The sequence below is a fragment of the Hyperolius riggenbachi genome, chromosome 6, assembly GCF_040937935.1.
Source record: "Hyperolius riggenbachi isolate aHypRig1 chromosome 6, aHypRig1.pri, whole genome shotgun sequence".
NCBI lineage: Eukaryota > Metazoa > Chordata > Amphibia > Anura > Hyperoliidae > Hyperolius > Hyperolius riggenbachi.
Window position 1 is genome coordinate 99,671,038 of NC_090651.1, and position 19,183 is coordinate 99,690,220.

General features: G+C 40.4%; 1 protein-coding gene across 1 annotated transcript in view; it reads left to right on the forward strand.

Annotated features, from left to right (window-relative positions):
- The window catches only part of LOC137522501 (uncharacterized), a 64,448-nt gene that overhangs the window by 25,338 nt on the left and 19,927 nt on the right, over nt 1-19,183 (forward strand). The window contains exons 6-12 of the mRNA XM_068242573.1: nt 920-985; nt 4,895-4,942; nt 6,013-6,057; nt 8,804-8,854; nt 9,961-10,005; nt 14,186-14,224; nt 16,831-16,893. Of these exons, the coding sequence (XP_068098674.1) occupies nt 920-985; nt 4,895-4,942; nt 6,013-6,057; nt 8,804-8,854; nt 9,961-10,005; nt 14,186-14,224; nt 16,831-16,893 (357 nt within the window). The remainder of the gene's footprint in view (nt 1-919; nt 986-4,894; nt 4,943-6,012; nt 6,058-8,803; nt 8,855-9,960; nt 10,006-14,185; nt 14,225-16,830; nt 16,894-19,183) is intronic.

Below are 19,183 nucleotides of genomic sequence, written 5' to 3' on the forward strand. Positions count from 1 at the left end.
TGGTGCACACCAGAGCGGGTCGTTTTTTCCACAAACGCAAACTTGGGGGCTGCAGCATTTTTTAGATTTCTGAGGCGTTTCTGCCTCAATGTTAAAGTATAGGAAACAGCTCTGAAAAACGCTACATCAGAGCAGTTTTCCAGGCATTTTTGTTACAGAAGCTGTTCAGTAACAGCTTTTACTGTAACAATATTTGTAATCTGCTACATAAAAACGCTCCAAAAAACGCTAGGCATGTTTAGAAAACGTCTCTAGTCTAAACATGCCTAGAATTGCTCTGAAATCTGTTTCAAAAACCTCTAGCGTTTGGCAGATCTGCTAGAGGTTTTTAGTGTGCACTGGGCCTAATTGCACTTTTATTTCCCTCAGTTAGCCTAGTGTTTCACATTGCCTACAAAAAACTGAAATGCAGCAGGCCCTGCACCAGCCCTAAATCGTTAGGAGAGGTAGCCTGGGGGGAAATGTCCCACCTTCCCCCCAGCCAGTCCTCCGCTGATCACTTTCATTATTGTATTGCAGTTTGTGGTGTGTGATTTCCCCCTCACTTGCTGTAATGCCACAGGACTGAAAGTACAGGAGAAGCTCTCCAATGACTACATAGACAGCAAAGAAAACCTTTTGTTGTAAGGATTTCTTATATAAGACCTGCAGGGAAAGAGAAACAGATAGAAATAAACAACAGCTTAAAGCTCTCACATCTTTCTTTCTATATACCAAAAGTTTTAGGCGGGATTCTACTTTAACCTCATTCCTGAGTAATCTAGAGATCAGGAATATTTTGTCACAATTGGGACAAGTGGAAGGCATGACGTCATAATGATGGCAGTGGGGAATTTAGGTCTTCAAAGTTTTTCAGCACATTTAGATAATGGTCAATATGATGGTTTGATCATAATGTGTATACTTTTTTTTATTCTAGAAACCACTAGTAGACAAGAGTGGAGAAGGTGCACAAAAAATTATTGAAGGACTTGGAAGAACTACTGTAAGTTGAAAGTGTTTGTACAGCTGTTACCCTAGGATAAATGGACTGTAATTCCCCTACATAACCTTATTAGTCTATTATTATTCGCCTATTTTATTTATAAAGTGCCAACATACTATGCAGTGCCAGAGAATAAATAGGGAACATCAGCTGACTGTAGTTTCCTTATATAACCTTGTTAATCATTAGCGTAGCACTGTGATTAATATTGCTAAAATAGGCACAAGGAAATACCAATAGTAGAATCATTTTACCTACTGTATATTCTACTACACCTATAGTAGAATACCGGTAATAAGACAGATATTCTACTATTTTCCACTGTAACCTAATTTTCACACTAAGCCCCCCCCCCATCTACTGTATGCATAACACTAACCTGCCCTCATCTCCTCCCAACACTAAGCTTCTCCCTATATAAGTATTATTTTATTATTGTTTACTGTAGTATATATGTAGTAGAGACATCTTATTCAGTGCTGTCCAGGGTATATAGTCTTGTCACTTAAAGGATACCTGAGGTGACATGTGACATGATAAGCTAAACATGTGTATGTACAGTGCCTAGCACACAAATAGCACACAAATAACTATGCTGTGTTCCTTTTTTCTTTCTCTCCCTGAAAGAGTTAAGCATCAGGTATGTAAGTGAGTCAGGACTGGGTCAGACTACAGTGTGACCTTCACTGATAAGATCTTACAACTATAAAACACTTTCCTAGCAGAAAATGGCTTCTGAGAGCAGGAATGAGATAAAAAGGGTCAATAGTTTGTCAATTTTGGCTCTGGCATACTTTAATGAATGTGTCATTAAGCAAATACAATAAAACAGTAAATACTTAAAAAGTAAATTTAAATTATAAATAAAATGTGGAATATCTTAAAAAGTCATTTTTAGGAGGAGGAGGATGATAGAAACAATTGTTTATTTCATAGGTTTATTTTCACCTCAGGTGTCCTTTAACTGTCTGTCATAGTGTAGGCTAGCGCCATTTTTTAGTGGGAAGCCAATTAACTCATCTGTATGTGTTTTGGATGTGGGAAGAAACCAGAGTACCCAGAGGAAACCCACGCAAACATGAGGAGAACATACAAATTCTGTGCAGAGAGTGCCCTGGTCAGATTCCAACCAGGGATCAAGCGCTGCAAGACAAAGGTGTTATGCGCTATACCTAACACTAACCCCCCCTTCACTACCTGAGTGAATGTAAAGCCACTAATTACAGCAGCTGCAAAGCTGCTAATTAGTGTGGCTGTAGAGCCACAATGTACCTATCAATCCATATTATACAGTTAGTGCCATTCAAAAGATATTTGTATTGCCACAAATGGGTCACCCAAATTAAGGCCCGGTTCACATGAAGCGTCATGTTGTCACATGACGCGGAAGAAGACGGAAGCCTCTACAGCCGGCTACTACTGAAAATTAGGTATGTATAAACCCTCCCCCACCCACCCGCCCAGCTGCTGCGCCCTCCCCTCACCCTCCCGTCCATAGATTTGCGTCGGCATATGCCCCCATCCCCCGTGGAACGGTCCGTTTCTTCACTAGTGTTAACAAACGTTCCGTTTCCCATTGCCCCAATGCTGCAGTATTTTTTGTCCTGATCCGTTCCGCTAGGCAGAACGGTCCGGAAAATTAGGGTCTTCAGCATTGTTTCGATTCATGGACTGAAACGTACGGAACGTATCCGTACCAACGGACGCATGTGAATGGATCCATAGGTTAACATTGGATCCATTCACATCCGTTCTGTTTGTACAGTATACGTTTCGGTTCCAATCCGCAAAAAAACGCTAATGTGAACCGCGCCTAACAGGTGCTATTCTTCAATGCCTTTTAGTATAGCTCCTTATAAAAACTTATTGAACATTATGCCCTCCTCAGCTGCCTGGGATAATATGTGCTTTATGCTAAGCTGGTAGAGGGTGGTCAGCACACCCACACAGGAAGCTTCTGCATCTCACACTGCCGATTATGGGGTCAATTCATAAAGCATTACCGCATTTGGCAATACAGAAATCAGATGACTTTACCAAGCAGTTAGGGAAATGTCAATTCATAAAGCCTGTTACCGCAGGAAAAGCTAAAATTACCGAGCAGTGAGGTAAATCACCAACTTGTGCGGTAATTACCTCAACACATGTTAGTAAATGTCAGTTCATAAAGCAGACAAGGGGCTTGATTTACTAAACTGTTATAACTCATATCATGGCCGTTTTCACACGCATTTGCGCGCAATTGTGAATTATCGCGTTCAATTGAGAATTTTCGCACGAAAACGTGAACATTTTCAAGCGAAAATGCATGATTGTGCGTGAACATTTGCGATTGCGCGCAATAATTCGCGATCGCGCGCAAACGTACAAATGCACGCTAAAACGGCCGTGATATGAGTTACCACGGTTTAGTGAATCAAGCCCAAGGAGCGATAAAGCCACAAAGCAATACCAGCTGCTTTGAAGTGGTGAAAAGAATGTGGAGAGTAGACTGTGGGAGCGTGACTCACTAGCAGAAGCAGGTGCAGCTGTGATTGACAGACGCAGGGAGCTAATAGAATCAGCCCATTCTCCTGCAAGTCTGACTGATCAAATCTGATAGGACCCGCAGCCTTCACTGGCGGGACAAGCTTTTAAACCCCTTAGGCAGCAGCACAGCAGCAGAGTGACAACGGAACAAAACAGGCATCCCCTGAGTACCTTAGGCCGTGTGTGTTTAACCTCTTGGGTACCTGTTAGGAGCTAGTGGGGAAAATCATCCAGGCATGGCATGTGTAAAGTTTCTTGGAAGTTAATCTAAACTGTGGCAATTAAATGGATTTTCATGAAAGACTATTACAGATAGACTGTAATTACAGCATCGGGACTTGCAGCGAGAGGCAGAGGGTGTTTAGTGGTGGTAGGTAAAGTGGTAATGGGTGACGACGCAGCTGTGGGGGGCTTCGCCAATATGCGGCAGCCCAACTGAATGCTCTGGGGGTCTCCTTATTAATGGAGACCCCAGATGCAGTGGTGGAAGATGGTGGCGGATGTTCGGAGGGTTTGCGCACATCTCTGGGGAGCGAGGCCGTGGTGCTGAAGGACAGCGCCACAACATAAAACTTCACTCCCCTTCGTCTAGGAAAAGGGAGCGTTGCTCAGGCTTTTGCTGAGTAATGCTCTCTAGTAATCAGCCATCGCACTAAGGAAAGCGACAATAGGATTAGCCAGTAATCCTCACGTGATGGCAAGGTGATAATTAGCTCGCATCTCCAAGCTACTTATCACCTTTAATAGGATATGGCCCAGAGTGTCAAATAGAAGAGAGCTAACATAGAGTAAAAGATTAGGCTTAAAAAGCAACCTGAAACGAGAAGTATATGGAGACTGCCATAGTTATTTCCTTTAAACAATACCAGTTGCCTGGCAGCCCTGCTGATCTATTTGGCTGCAGTAGTGTCTGAATCACACCAGAAACAAGCATGCAGCTAATCTTGTCAGCTCTGACAATAATGTCAGAAACACCTGATCTGCTGCATGCTTGTTCATGATATATAGAAAACTATTTTAGAGTCAGAGGATCAGCAAGATAGCTAGGCAACTGGTAATGCTTAAAAGGAAATCAATATGGCAGCCTCCATATACCCTCACTTCCACTGTACTTCATAGCTTTTAATAATGCAAATATACTTTTTTTATATATATATTTCTGTAGCTATGAAATTGTAATAAGAACCATTGAAAAGTTTAAAATATCCTTTGCTCTGTCCAAAATAAAAACATAACATTGCCTGATTTGCCAGTAGAGCTGTTTAGCACAGACCTCCCATGTGTGTTTGTGTCAGGCTAATAGGGATTGACAGTACTCAAAAAGTCTGTTATAAGAAAAAAAAAAATTAAGAAACATAACAAATTTTTCTTATATTCTAGAAGCAACTTGGGATTGCAGATAATATAGTGACCGATGCATGTAATTTGGTAAGAAAATACTTCTCTGAATAAATCACGCTTTCTTCTTACATAAATGACTGACTTTGACTCTTAGGACTTGTTCACACTACAAGAGCTGTTTAAGCGCTAGTGATTTTGAAAAACTCTTGGTAATGCAATGCTATGGGGGATTTTTACAAAATCACATCACTCCAGTGTGAACACAGCTTTTAAAATCACAAAGGGCTTAGAAAATCTCTTGTAGTATAAACAAGGCCTCACATATTGAAAAAAAATGTTCTGTGATTTTAAATATAAAATATTGTCTGTCTCACACTCACGGAAATAACTTTCATAAAACAGAGAGTGAAGGCAGTGAAGAGCTAGTTTTTGCTAATACCTCCTGTACCCAGAGAAAGCAATACATAAATAAATACATAAATACAAATCTGTAAAGAGGAGAAGAGTTAAAATCCACCATCTAGTTATTGTAGTGTACTCCCATTTCCTGTTCCCAGGAATACCAGTTTTCATTCTAATGTCACAAATTCCCATAGTGGTCCCAAAGACAGGAAGTGAAAGGAGATTCTCCAGTGGCGAAAGAAAAAGCAGCGAAAATCCCCATAAGTTTCTAACCGCTTTTTACACTATTTAAAAATAATATAAAAATATAAAAGAGCAGTAAGGAAGCCTGAGATATAGGAAAGGTGGAACCAAGCTCCTTATCCATGAAAAGTCAACATTTCAGCGCATAGATCCCTGAAGTTGCTGTTTATAGTTGACACACAGATCTCACTAAAAGTGACACGTGGGTTACGTTTTCATCACTTTTCTTCTCAGATTTGTAACAGGTATGGTTTAAATGGAGACATATGATTTGGTGGAGGAACTAGATGGTAACAGTGAGCTATTGTTATCACAATAATTCATTTTGAAATTCAATTAAAATCTTTCTCATTTTACTTTATAGACTTTTATTTTTAGTACAATGTACTTTAATTTCCTTGATTGTTTTCAGGCAATGTTGTGCAGAATCATACTTGCATTGCAGTAATATTTTATGTATCCTGAACTGTACACATTACAATACTACTTAGTAACTTCACAATATCTTACAGATCAATTCCCTGCTGAATCCAGCATGCTTGAGCAAAATAACAAACGTATGTACTAGATTTTAATATAACACTGTTCCTAATACTGCCCTATGTAGACAAAATTACTGTGTTCTTCTTCTTTTCTGTGGTAAACTGATAATTAAGCGTACATCAAATAGGGCTCCTTGAAAAAGGGCGTGTGTTATAGCCAAAATGTTATAATATTGTATATTACAATATTTGTATCTTTTGTTCATGTAATAAAATCTGAAAATATCATCTATAACAATGAAAACTAAAAATATATGTACAGTTGTAATAACTATAGTAAAACATTGGTAAATATTACCAATATTTGACTACAACTAAACCACCTCACCCTACTCTCACACAGAACCCTCCCTCTACCTATCCCTAACCCTTAGAACCCCCTGGTGGTGCCTAATCCTAAGACTCCCCTAGCTGGTGCCTAACCCTAAGACTCCCCTGGTGGTGCCTAACCCTAAGACTCCCCTAGCTGGTGCCTAACCCTAAGACTCCCCTGGTGGTGCCTAACCCTAAGACTCCCCTGGTGGTGCCTAACCTTAAGACTCCCCCTCCCCCCTAGCTGGTGCCTAACCCTAAAATCCTCTTCCTGATGCCTAAACCTAAAAACCCCCTTTCTCAGCTTAAAATAAGGTTAATACAAAAAAAACGATAATTAACAAAATTATAACTCTCAAAACAAATGTAAAAATGCTATAAGAAATTAAAATGATAATTTACAAGTTATTAAAATGGAAAAGAAAAAACGTATAAAAAGTTAAAACAATATTTTGCAAACTATCAAAACGAAAATATGATATAAAAAGTTAAACTGATAATTTACATTAATTCAATTCTGTTTGTTAAAAGCATAAATAGAGAACTGTTTCAAGTAAACCTCCAAGCACATTATTTTACCTTTCAATTACAAGATTTTCTCTGCATGCTTTCAGAACCTTAAAGAGAACCCGAGGTGGCATTGCATTACGTTAGTGGGGCACAGAGGCTGGTTGGGCACACTAACACCAGCCTCTGTTGCCCCATCGTGTGCCTCAAAGACCCCCCTGCTCGCCGCTATACCCCCGCAGTGCTGGCGACACGCAGCGTGTCGCCAGCACAATGTTTACCTAAGCGCTGTCTGTCAGCGCCGCTCCCCCGCCTCCTCCGCATCGCCGCTACCCGCCCGTGTCCCTTCCCTCCCGCTGATTGGAGGGAAGGGACGAGGGCGGGTAGCGGCGATGCGGAGGAGGCGGGGGAGCAGCGCTGACAGACAGCGCTAGGGTAAACATTGTGCTGGCGATGCGCTGAGTGTCGCCAGCACTGCGGGGAGTATAGCAGCGAGCAGGGGGTTCTTTGAGGCACACGATGGGGCAACAGAGGCTGGTGTTAGTGTGCACAACCAGCCTCTATGCCCCACTAACGTAATGCAATGCCACCTCGGGTTCTCTTTAAGTTTCTTCTTCAGGCTGAAACATGCCTGAAAAATAAACTTTAAAGTCTAGAAAGCTTGCAGAAAAATCTTGTACAGTTAGTCATTATGTATCACCTGAACAACTTTTGTTGTATGTCTTTGGATGCTTTCTGTAACAATGATAAACTTGCCATGTGCAGGCAGCGGAAGGCAACTTATCCACCAGGTGGATAACAATAATTGCAATGGAAGCAGAGGCGCCAGCAGAGTAAAAACTGAACATAAGTAAAAACAGATAAAAGTTGGGGGTCTTACCTCCCCAAAACCAAACACAACCACTATGTATGGTTTAAACAAGATTTAATTCGTACTACAGAACAAATGCAACACATTTTGCAGGTCTCTAGCCTGCAAATAATACAGATAGGAGTAACCCAGCAGTAGTGTAGCCAAGTACAGCGCCTCTGTCTGCATGTGTATGTACAGTGGCAAGCATACAGACACTTCTGCTGTGCTCCTTTCCTTTTTTCCCTGCGTAAAGATTTAATATTCAGCTATGGAACTGATAGTTTTTCTCCCGTTGGGACTCAATCGGCTCACTGATAACAAATCACAGCTATAAAACACTTTCCTACGCAGATAACTAAGCTTCTGATTACAGGATGCAAGATAAAAAGGTCAATAGTTCATGTATTTTTGCTCTGGGACTCTTGAGACACTGTAATTGAGCAGAAATGGTAAAACATTAAATCTGCTTTGTAAATGTTTTTACATAAAATAAACCCTTGAGCTATCTAAAAAAAAGTCATTTTAGGAGGACAGACCTAGTTGTTTATCTCAATAGTTTGTTTTCTGTTCGGGTTCACTTTAAAGTGGACCCGAGCTCTTGCAAAGAACAAACTGAAAACTGTTCATTCCACAAAGAAATACTGCAGAAATCAGCTGCACTGAACTGTGTTTGTTTATTTAGATGCAGTTGAGTGTAACATGTGTAATCAGTAGGCATGACTCTCAGTGGCAACACATGGGGAGGAGCAATTTTTGTTGGTCTCAGCATGATGTATTATACATACAGTAGATCAGTATTAGTAGGTAACATGATCAGTATTTTTAGTTTTGGATATGCAGTTACCACCACTGTAGTAGCCCATGGGGCTTAGAAGACAGTAGTAAAGTTCTAAAACAGATTTCCCACACTATCCAAAACTTAAATATTATTGCCTGAAACTGTGGAGTTGGGTTTAACCATTTAGCAAAATCAGAATAATTGTGACATTATACAACCCGGAGTCATTTTTACAGCAGATGCCACCATTGATGATTAAATATGTATTTCCTATGAATTTTTCTGAATTTAATCTTTGTTTTATCTTACAGACAGTATCTGATAAGGCAGTACAAACGGCCCTGAAACTTGACTTATGTCAGGTATGAATTATGTGCTGTGACATTACTCCCAAAATTCTTTTTAAACCTTTCACATCACAAATGAGACTATAATAATACTTCAGCCAGCAGGTGAGTAGCTGCAGGTATCCCTAATACATTCCTGTGCAGCTGGGAAGCCCCTGGATATCTTGGGATATCTTTACAAGGAGGGGTTTAGCATTGTCCAGACCTCAGATATTTGTCACCTGAAATGATCTTCCAACAACACTCTGGATAGCAGTATGCTGGGGAGATGTTAGCGGGTTGCTGTAAGATTCAAGAAGAATTTCACAATGTGATAAATAATTAGTACCTCTGTGCCAAATAATGAGGCAAGGTAACATAAAAAAGATGTTTATGTCCTTAGTAATATGCCCTTAAACTATACCCAAGGCTATCCTTGGTTCAAAAAACACATACTTACCTAAGAATAGGAAGGCCTCTGGATCCCATAGAGGCTTCCCATGTCATTCTCTGGACCTCCATTGCTGCTTACAGACCCCAAAGAGAAATCTGACTAGAACTTGTTGGATTGAAGATCTGGGCCACGGTCCTCTTCGTGCACGAGCGCAGCTGTACTGGGCTTATGTGAGTACTGCCGCGCCTGTGTAGTAAGCCAGATCTGCTCATGCACAAGTGGCTCTGTGCTACTATGTAGGTGTGGCTATGATTGCTTATTGGCCGCACGGCTTAGTGCATGCATGAAGAGTAGAGCGGCCTGGATATTTCAGACAGTAATTGTAAGTAGAGATATTACGCTGGGCTCCGAGGAGTTGCTGCTTGCATATTTTATTTCAGTTGGTACATCAAAAACAAAGTGTGTGAGGGGTGAGGTCAACTCCCAAGTGCTCAGCGTGATTTCTCTACTTACAATTATACAACTTGTTACTTGTTGTGAGCACGTGGAGGCTACGTTATTCTACTGTACTTTGCCACATTGAGTGCCACTGCCAGCCCTTCTGTCCTCCTTTTCTGCATCTTTCCGAGGGTGCCGGTAAGTGGCAGCAGCAGCAGCGAGAAGGATATATGTTAAATGAAAGGGCAGTGAATTGTTATTATCCGTGAACACTGTGATCCTTATTGCAATGTTTTTGCTTCTTTCACAGCTTAAAAAGGACAACTTGGACTTAAACGCATTAACCAGTGTTTTGGTAAGCGTGACATCATAACGTAGTTTACGACACGTTTTACTTCAGTTCTGCATTACTATCCAAAGACTAAAAAGCACTCAAAGGGGCAGCACGGTGGCGTAGTGGTTAGCGCTCTTGCCTTGCAGCGCTGGGTCCCAGGTTTGAATCCCAGCCAGGGTACTATCTGCAAAGAGTTTGTATGTTCTCCCCGTGTCTGCGTGGGTTTTCTCCAGCCACTCCGGTTTCCTCCCACATACCAAAAACATACAGATAAGTTAATTGGCTTCCCCCTAAATTAGCCTTAGACTACAATACATACACGACATGATGCATACATACACATATGACTATAGTAGGGATTAGATTGTGAGCTCCTTTGAGGGACAGTTAGTGACCAGACTATATACTCTGTACAGAGCTGCGAAAGATGTCGGCGCTATATAAATACTAAATAATAATAATAATAAACTATTTTAAAAGTCCGGTATTTAATCATTCTGAAATATTAGTTAATCCGTTAAAATTCTGGAAAACAAATTAAATACAGTAAAATCTTGGATTGAGAGTAACTTGGTTTAAGAACGCTTTGCTAACATTTTTGTGAAATTTTGACTTGATATACAAGCAAAAAAGTGTACACGCGTCACGTCATCACATCTGAGCCAATAGTTCTTTTCCCTTTGGGGCTGCAGGATTGTACTTAATTGTGTAGAGTGTAGAGACTGTGCAAAGTCACATTTCTACAAAATCCTCAATAGTAACTGTCATTGGGTAAGTCCCTTATTAAAGCTACACAAAAAAAAGTTTGGAGAAGCCAACAGATAGCAATGATTATGTTAGTTATAGTGAAAGTCTTGTTTATATTTTTATTTTATACTGTTTTACTATAACTGTTTTTGGGTTGTGGAACTAACCATTGGGTTTCCCTAAATTCTTATGGGGAAATTTGTTTTTAAATAAGAGTGCTTTGGATTACAAGCTCCAGAACAAATTATGCTCACAAATCAAGGTTCCACAGTATATTCTATAACTTTCTTACTTTTCTTACCATGCACCAAAACCCAAAATGTCAGTAGACCTTAACAGTACTTTTATACAAAGTGTTGCAGATGCAGCATAAAATGTTGGCTCATTCCTCGTTGCCTACATCCACCCTACCCACATTTGCTCTTGGACTGTGAAGAGAGAGGAAAAGCTAAGTCCTTTGGCTATAAACCCCTAATGCCTTAACTACCAACATGCGTGGCAGCCCCAGGCAGCCCCAGGACCGCCTAACGCCACTTGGCGTCAAGTCCTGGGGCTGCAGTTTGCAGAAGATTGTGTGCATCTCCTGCTCTGGAGGTGGAGCTCCACCCCTCCTTCAGTCTCCGAGCCGCTCGGGAGACTGTTAGTCGGCGTAACCGCCGTATATTTACATGTACAGCGCTGCGATCTGTGTCACACGGCTGTCCCCCTGGGGCACTTGAGAGCGAACGGCTCTCATAGGCAGAAGCTTATGACAGCCGATCGCAAGGATTGGCCGGCTGGGGGGAGGGAGGGGTTTGAAAAAAAATAAAAAAATTTTTTGAACAATGTTAAAAAAACAAACAAATAAATATTTATAAAAAAAAACCCACACATTTGGGGGGCAATCAGACCCCACCAACAGAGAGCTCTGTTGGTGGGGGGAAAAGGGGGGGGGTCGCTAGTGTGCTGTGTTGTGCGGCCCTGCAGCTTGGCCTTAAAGCTGCAGTGGCATATTATGAAAAAATAGCCTAGTTTTAGGGGGGTTTACGACTGTGGTCTTCAAGTGGTTAAATGCTAACAAAATAATTTAACCAGTATACCTAGTATATCTACACTCCGAGGGAAGAGACTGCTCCTGTCTCAGAGGCATAGATACTCGTCTTCTGCAGCAAACGGGTGGTGTGCATGCAATGTTAATTCAATGAATGTCTAAAAAATTCCCACTAACTTCTGGTTTTATTTTAGCTTAGGAAGCTGTGATTCAGCTTCCTAAGCAGTAAGGTACCATCAAGTGGTAAAAATTACTTTTATTATATGTATTTTTATTTAAAAAAAATCATACTCCTAGCGCATTAACTTATTCATAGTTGCCCCCCCTCCTCCCCCCCCCCCCCTGAAAAAAAAATAAACCTGGAAAAAAACAACAACTATACGTTAGGTTAGGAACTTAGCTTTTTATATATGTATGCTATACGGATATATTATTGTTATTTTTATAAATCAGGGCTTTTAATTATCTGTAGAGTACAATGAGAAAACCAAAACCAAATAAAATACTGTTGTCATACATTGTACAAGGGACATCATTTAAATATTGTAATAACTAGGAAAAATGGGTAAATAAAATTTGTGGATTTTAATTACAGTAACATATTATTTTAAAAATAGAATATTTAAATACTGATTTTTTTTGTTTTCCTAATATTCCCTTTAAAATGTATACACAATAAAACTGATTCTTAGCAAAATGTACTGCCTAAAGAATGCCTAATTGGTGGCAAACAAAATAAGGTATAGATCATTTTAGTGTGATAAATAGTGATAAAGTTATTGGCAAATAAAAGGGAGCGGTGCTGAAAGGTAAAAAATTATCTGGTCCATAAGGGGAAAACCCCCTTAGTGGTGAAGTAGTTCACTTGGTAAAGGGGTTAAAATTATCATTTAAAATCAATGTTTATTTATTTACAATTAACCAAATATACAAGTGGTCAGACACACTATTAAAGGATACTTGAGAAGGATATGGAGGCTGCCATATTTATTTCTTATAAAACAATGCCAGTTGCCTGGTAGTCCTGCTGATTTTTCATGCATCAGTAGTGTCTAAATCACACACCTGAAACAAGCATGCAGCTATTTCAGCCAGACTTCAGTCATACTTTAGTCAGAAACATCTGACTGTTTAGTCAGAAACATCTGCTTGTTCAGGGTCTATGTCTAAATGCATTAGAGGCAGAGGATCAGCAGGACAGCCAGGCAATGTGTATGGTTGTAAAGGAAATAAATATGGCAGCCTCCATACCATTCTCTCTTCAGGTCTCCCTTAAGACATCTCATATTCTGTATTTTTCAGACCATAAGACGCCCCAGACCATAAGGCGCATCCAAATTTATAGGGCAAAAACCAGGGGAAAAATGTATACTAAACCTGGTGTGTCCATGGTGCAGGGCAGTCTTTTGGAGCTTTCCCCCCAAGTTATTATGGTCACTGTTGTGAGGCAGGACAGCAGTTCTCACAGGCAATATATAGTGGGATGCAAAAGTTTGGGCAACCTTGTTAATTGTCATGATTTTCCTGTATAAATCGTTGGTTGTTATGATAAAAAATGTCAGTTAAATATATCATATAGGATATATATATATATATATATATATATATATATATATATATATATATATATATATATATATAGTGATATTTGAGAAGTGAAATGACGTTTATTGGATTTACAGTAAGTGCGCAATATTTGTTTAACTAAAATTAGGCAGGTGCATAAAGTTGGGCAATTTTATTGATTCTAAAACCTTTAGAACAAATTATTGGAACTCAAATTGGCTTGGTAAGCTCAGTGACCCCTGACCTACATACACAGGTGAATCCAATTATAAGAAAGAGTATTTAAGGGGGTCAGTTGTGCTGCAGTTGTCTGCGCCCGTCGGACCTGCTCTCATATCGGCTTTTCTCCTTCTGCACAACATGCTTACAGGGATGTTTTGTCAGGATCTGCGGCCTTGCTACTGCTTAGGAAAAGCGCCCGCTGTGATACAATTGAGAAAAGCACCCACAGTACTAGCAAAGCCACAGATCATGACAAACATCCCTGCAAGCATGCTGTGCATAAGGAGAAGGGCTGCTATAAGAGCAGGTCCGACGGGTACAAACATTCAGGAGGGAAAAAAGCCACATTGGGACCATAAGAGGAAACCAACATTTTCTCCCTCTTTTGTGGGCAGAAAAAGTGCGTCTTATGGTCCGAGAAAATACGGTAAGTCATTAGGAATTACAAGATAGTAATATAGAAATAGTAAGATGTGTGGCTGCATATTAGACTTTGATTCATCAAATGCACCGGAAGAGGATTCATATTACATAGAGGTTCCATTAGCCGGGATTAATTTATTTTTTATGAGGCAACTAAAAAAGTGTTTGAAAATTGAGTTCTAGTAATTCAAAAATGTTCTTCTTTTGTTTTAGGATAAATCAGGCTGCCTGGATGTACTACCTAAGAATCTGGTAATATATGTTAACTACTAAACAAGTGTTTAAAGTGGAATTTAACTGAAATAAAATAAATAAAAAAAAACCTGTGTGCTGGAAGAATTTCACTTTCCAGTACAATTTGAGTGGATTGTGCTTTAAGTGCACCATAAAGCGTATTTGCAATGTCAAAATAAAGACCCATCTGTACTTAAAAATTGGGATGGTAAATATGATACAAATAATTATTAGTTGATTAAAAGTTTCTGTTAATTTTAGGCAATATTTGGAGCTTGAAAATGGACTCCTCAAATACTGCAGCTGTTGCTATTGGCAAGTACATTTTCAAGCTGCACAAATGTGTATATTACCTTAAAGAGAACCCGAGGTGGGTTTTAAGAAGACACGACAGAGGAAAGGAGATAAGATTTATTACAGAGACAGTGCAATTAGGAAAGGCTGCAGTAAGCCAGAGCACATTAGAACAGGCATAGGAACTTATAGGATAGAAGAACTAAGGCTGAAAAATGTGTTACAGAGTCTCTTTAAGGCATGTACTACGCTAGATTATACTCAGGCAAGGAGGCCATTCAGTTCCATCCCAGCCGAGATCCTAGCATTACTACACCTCTATCTGGTATATTTCTGGTGATTTGTCACAGTTTGTAATCCTGTCCCCAGTCTTGCTTTGAGTTTGGCTGTTTAGTGTTCATCCACTCCGATCGTGTCCTGGAGTTCTTTGATTAGTCCCAGCCTTGCATTTCCTGTCTCATCCTGTCTCCTCATTGTTCTTGCATTTGATATTTATTTTTTTGGCCTTCTTTCCTGTTGCATTGCCTTTTGGTTGTTCTAAGTATCCCTGCTTCTTACATCTCTGTCCTGTCTCATGTTCTTAGTCTTGTCTCTTATTGACTACACAAAATATTGCATCTGAAGAAGGTCTTATCTCTTATGAACAAAAGATCTGTGCACATGGGCTTATATGCAATTAACGTTTTCCCCTAGGAGATCATTTTTCATCTTCTATTTAAAGGGAAGATCCGCGCTGCCCAAAAAAACCAAACTGCACTTACCTGGGGTTTCTTCCAGCTCCTGGCAGTCGATCGGTGCCCTCGCCGCAGCTCTTCTCACTCCCGGTGTCCAGCGGTGAAGAAGCCGACCTCGCCATGTCGGCTTCCAGGTCGGCTTCTGAGCGCTCCACGGCGGGGGGTCACGTGGTTTAGGGACGTCATCAGGTCTCTACTGTGCAGGCGCAGAACTAGTAGAGACCCGATGACGTCACGTACCCCACGTGACCCGCGCCGTGCAGCACACAGGAAGCCAACCCGGAAGCCGACCTGGCGAGGCGGCTTCTTCACCGCTGGACACCGGGAGTGAGAAGAGCTGCGGCGAGGGCACCGATCGACTGCCAGGAGCTGGAAGAAGCCCCAGGTAAGTGTAGTTTGGGTTTTTTTGGGCAGCGCGGATCTTCCCTTTAAATAGAAGGTGAAAAATTATCTCCTAGGAGAAAACGTAGGAGAAAAATTGAATTGAATAGGGGCCAATGTTTACAGTCAGTTGACAGAGATGGGAGGAGGGATGACAGCGCAGTGTACAATGGAGCTTCTGGCAGCTGAGGTGAGGAGAGGAACAATGCTCTTAACGGTCGCTGTCCTGTAAAGATACTAGCTCTTATTCAATTAACTTTTCTCCTGAGTTTCAACACTAAGCAATTCAAAAAGTACTAAAAAGTAGGTAAAAAGTAAAGTAATGTCAAACTTATTTTAAATCATTTCTTGCATGGTGGGGAATTTAAAGGTATTTTATTGATTTAAAAATAACTCATCATACCATTATGCCATAGCTTCAAATGACTACAGGGACACTTGTAGACATACTAGCTTCATGGCTGAGACATCCCTAAATAGTCACTTATGTATGTTGTCATGTTACTGTGTATACGAGGCTTAGCTCCTAGACACTGCACTTACCAGGCTGCCAGGTAATATATTTAGATATTTAGAACTGTGCCTTAAAGGGAACCTAAACTAGGAGGGATACGGATGTTTCCTTTTAAACAATACCAGTTGCCTGACTCTTCTGCTGATGTCTTTAGTTGCAGTAGTGGCTGAATCACACACCTGAAACAAGCATGCAACTAATCCGGTCTGATTTCAGTCAGAGCACCTGATCTGCATGCTTGTTCAGGGGCTGTGGCTGAAAGCATTAAAGACACAAGATCAGCAGGAGAGTCAGGCAACTGGTATTATTTTGAAAGGACAAATCCATATCCTTCTCAGTTTAGGTTCCCTTTAAGGAGTGGATACAGTTACAATTAGTGGGACCTACAAGTGATAAGGACTCAGTCAGTCAGGCAACATTTTGGGGCTGAGTTCTGTACAGGCACATCGCTAGCCTCCAGGCTAGTGATGTGCTCTGTTGCTATGAAGAGAGATAAAGTGGCTCAGAGCTGGTGGGGTGAGCTAAAGAAGAATAAGGTTGGCTAGTCTGGATGATCTTTCACTGACACTTTGGGGAGAATCAAGGACCCTTATACACATTATATTGTGGTCAGATGTGGCCTATTCCGTGATATGTAATGTAAATGTATGGCTATCTGTCCTGTCCTGGAAGTAACCAGTAATGTTGTGTCTCTTTTTCAGAAAGCCCTTGAAACTGTACAACCTGTCATCAGTTTGGTTCAACCACTTGCATCAAATCTTGCGGTAAATTCTTACTGCTGTTATTATTACTGCTTGTATATTCTCTTAGCCTTTCCTCTTTATGTTGTCTGCTGAGATTGTAGGTTTCCTAACCGTGTAAAGACTAGTGATAACAGTTGTAGTCATGAAGGAAGGAGGAGGAATGATCGGCACTGCAAAGTACATTTATTCTTCAAAAACTGAGGCACAGTCCAAATGGGCAAATACAAAACAGTAGTGCAGCATGCATGGACATACCGGTGCTCAGAGGTGTGGTGGTAGCAGTGGGTGCTGGGCACTGCTCGCCTGATGGCCGTTTCGTGCTATATCTCGATTCTACTGAGGCTGGAGAGCAAGCTCCCAATAATCCAGGTTTAAATAAGCTCTAGGGACGGTATTCGGCGCATCCACGCCGTAAAAATCTGCCCATTTCCTTTAAGAGCAGTAAATAGCACAGTGGAACACATATGTGTTCCACCAAACTTCCTGGTTGTTGCCTCACCTCCCACTTATGGCATCCTTTGCAGACCAAACTTATTAGATGGCTGCAAATGCTATTGCATGTATTGGATGACAGTGGGGGATAGGTGCCATCTAGTGGCTGAATAAAATATCACTGGTGAGCGAAATATATATATATATATATATATATATATATATATATATATATATATATATATATATATATATATATATATATATATACAGTACATATATATACAGTACATATATATACAGTACATATATATATATATATATATATATATATATATATATATACATGTATATATATATATATATTATATATATATATATATATATATATATATTTATAGTGTACATTTATATTAAGGCAGGGACTGGAACAGTAAACACCACAGTAAGTGGCTACAGTAATTGCACAATTATGCATGGTGCACATAGAAAAGTGCAAATTGTGCATATATAAATAAAAAAAATCGATAAAAGTATATAAATGCAAAATTGTGAGGAAAAGTGATACCATATACGATGCACCATGTTAGTCAAAAGTGGCAGAGGTGGGGACTAGGTGGGAATGGACTCATTTAAAAAGATGCATTGGCATCATGTACATCTGGAGGGGCTGAGGGGGGGGCAAATGACCTGGATTAGTGTAACCCCATTGCTTATACAATCAAATTACTATATTAGCAAGAGTATAGAAGGGGAAGAACGCTGCAGTGCCAGCTGCTTTTCTACCTGCTCCAGTTCTAGTCATGCAGGGCCTGGTCTCAGACATGTTGCTGCACATGTTGTCATGCCTGGCCAGCAGGTGGTTAGGTGATCTGCTCCACATTCCTGCTGATCCTGCTCCTACAGGGACTGCTGAAAACAGTCACTCCTGCACTTATGTTGCTCCTCCTCTTCTCACACCAGATAGTAAACAGTGTATCCACCACTACTACTTATTGGTAAAGAGTGAACAAGCAGGCACTCTGACAGGATTGGGGTGCTAAAGGTGAAGAATAGTAGCATTACATGTGGATAGGGGGTAAAGTGTAGCTAGTAGACAGAATTTATTGTTGAAGATACAGCAGCTACCATGTCCGGGTGCAGTGCTTATAAACAAATCAGTCAGGAAAACATCACTCAAATGCTATGAAAGTTTGTGGATGACCAACAGCGCACACTCCTACTGTGAAGTGAAAAGTGAACCTCCAGACTAAAAAGCATGATGGGATTTCTGATGTTGTTGTTCTCGTTCTGCTGTTTTTGCGCAAATTAGTTTTTTACATTTTGAATTTGAGATTTGAAGCCTAGCGCGCGCAGGTGGGAGGGGTGATCAGGACACAGGACAGTTGAAACTGTGTCTCATGCTCCCTGTCACCTACTTTCAACCAAAAAGATGGCTACCCCCATGAAATCACAAACATTTGCCTGTTATTTTAAAACAGGGTGGGTAAGAGATTATATTACCCACCATATATACTCGAATACAAGTCGACCTCATGTATAAGTCGACCCCAATATTTGACCCTCTTAAGCTGGCATTTTTTAATCGCATTTTTTTAATGGCATTTAGTTTCGAATATAAGTCTATCCAGCAAAGTTGTAGTCAAGTCCAAACCTTCTGTCTTTGGAAGAAATCATAAACAAGGTTAAAGGAATACTATCGATACAAAAGTGTTCTAAAATGACAGTGTGCAAATAATGTCTAAGTAGCTGTGTAAACATTTTCCTACTTTTCATGTTAAATATCAGAGGCAAAAGCTGTAATTTATTGAGGGTAGGATTTAGCTACATTGGGACAAATCAATTGCAGAAGGGGTGTCTGCTTCAATGCACAGCCAGA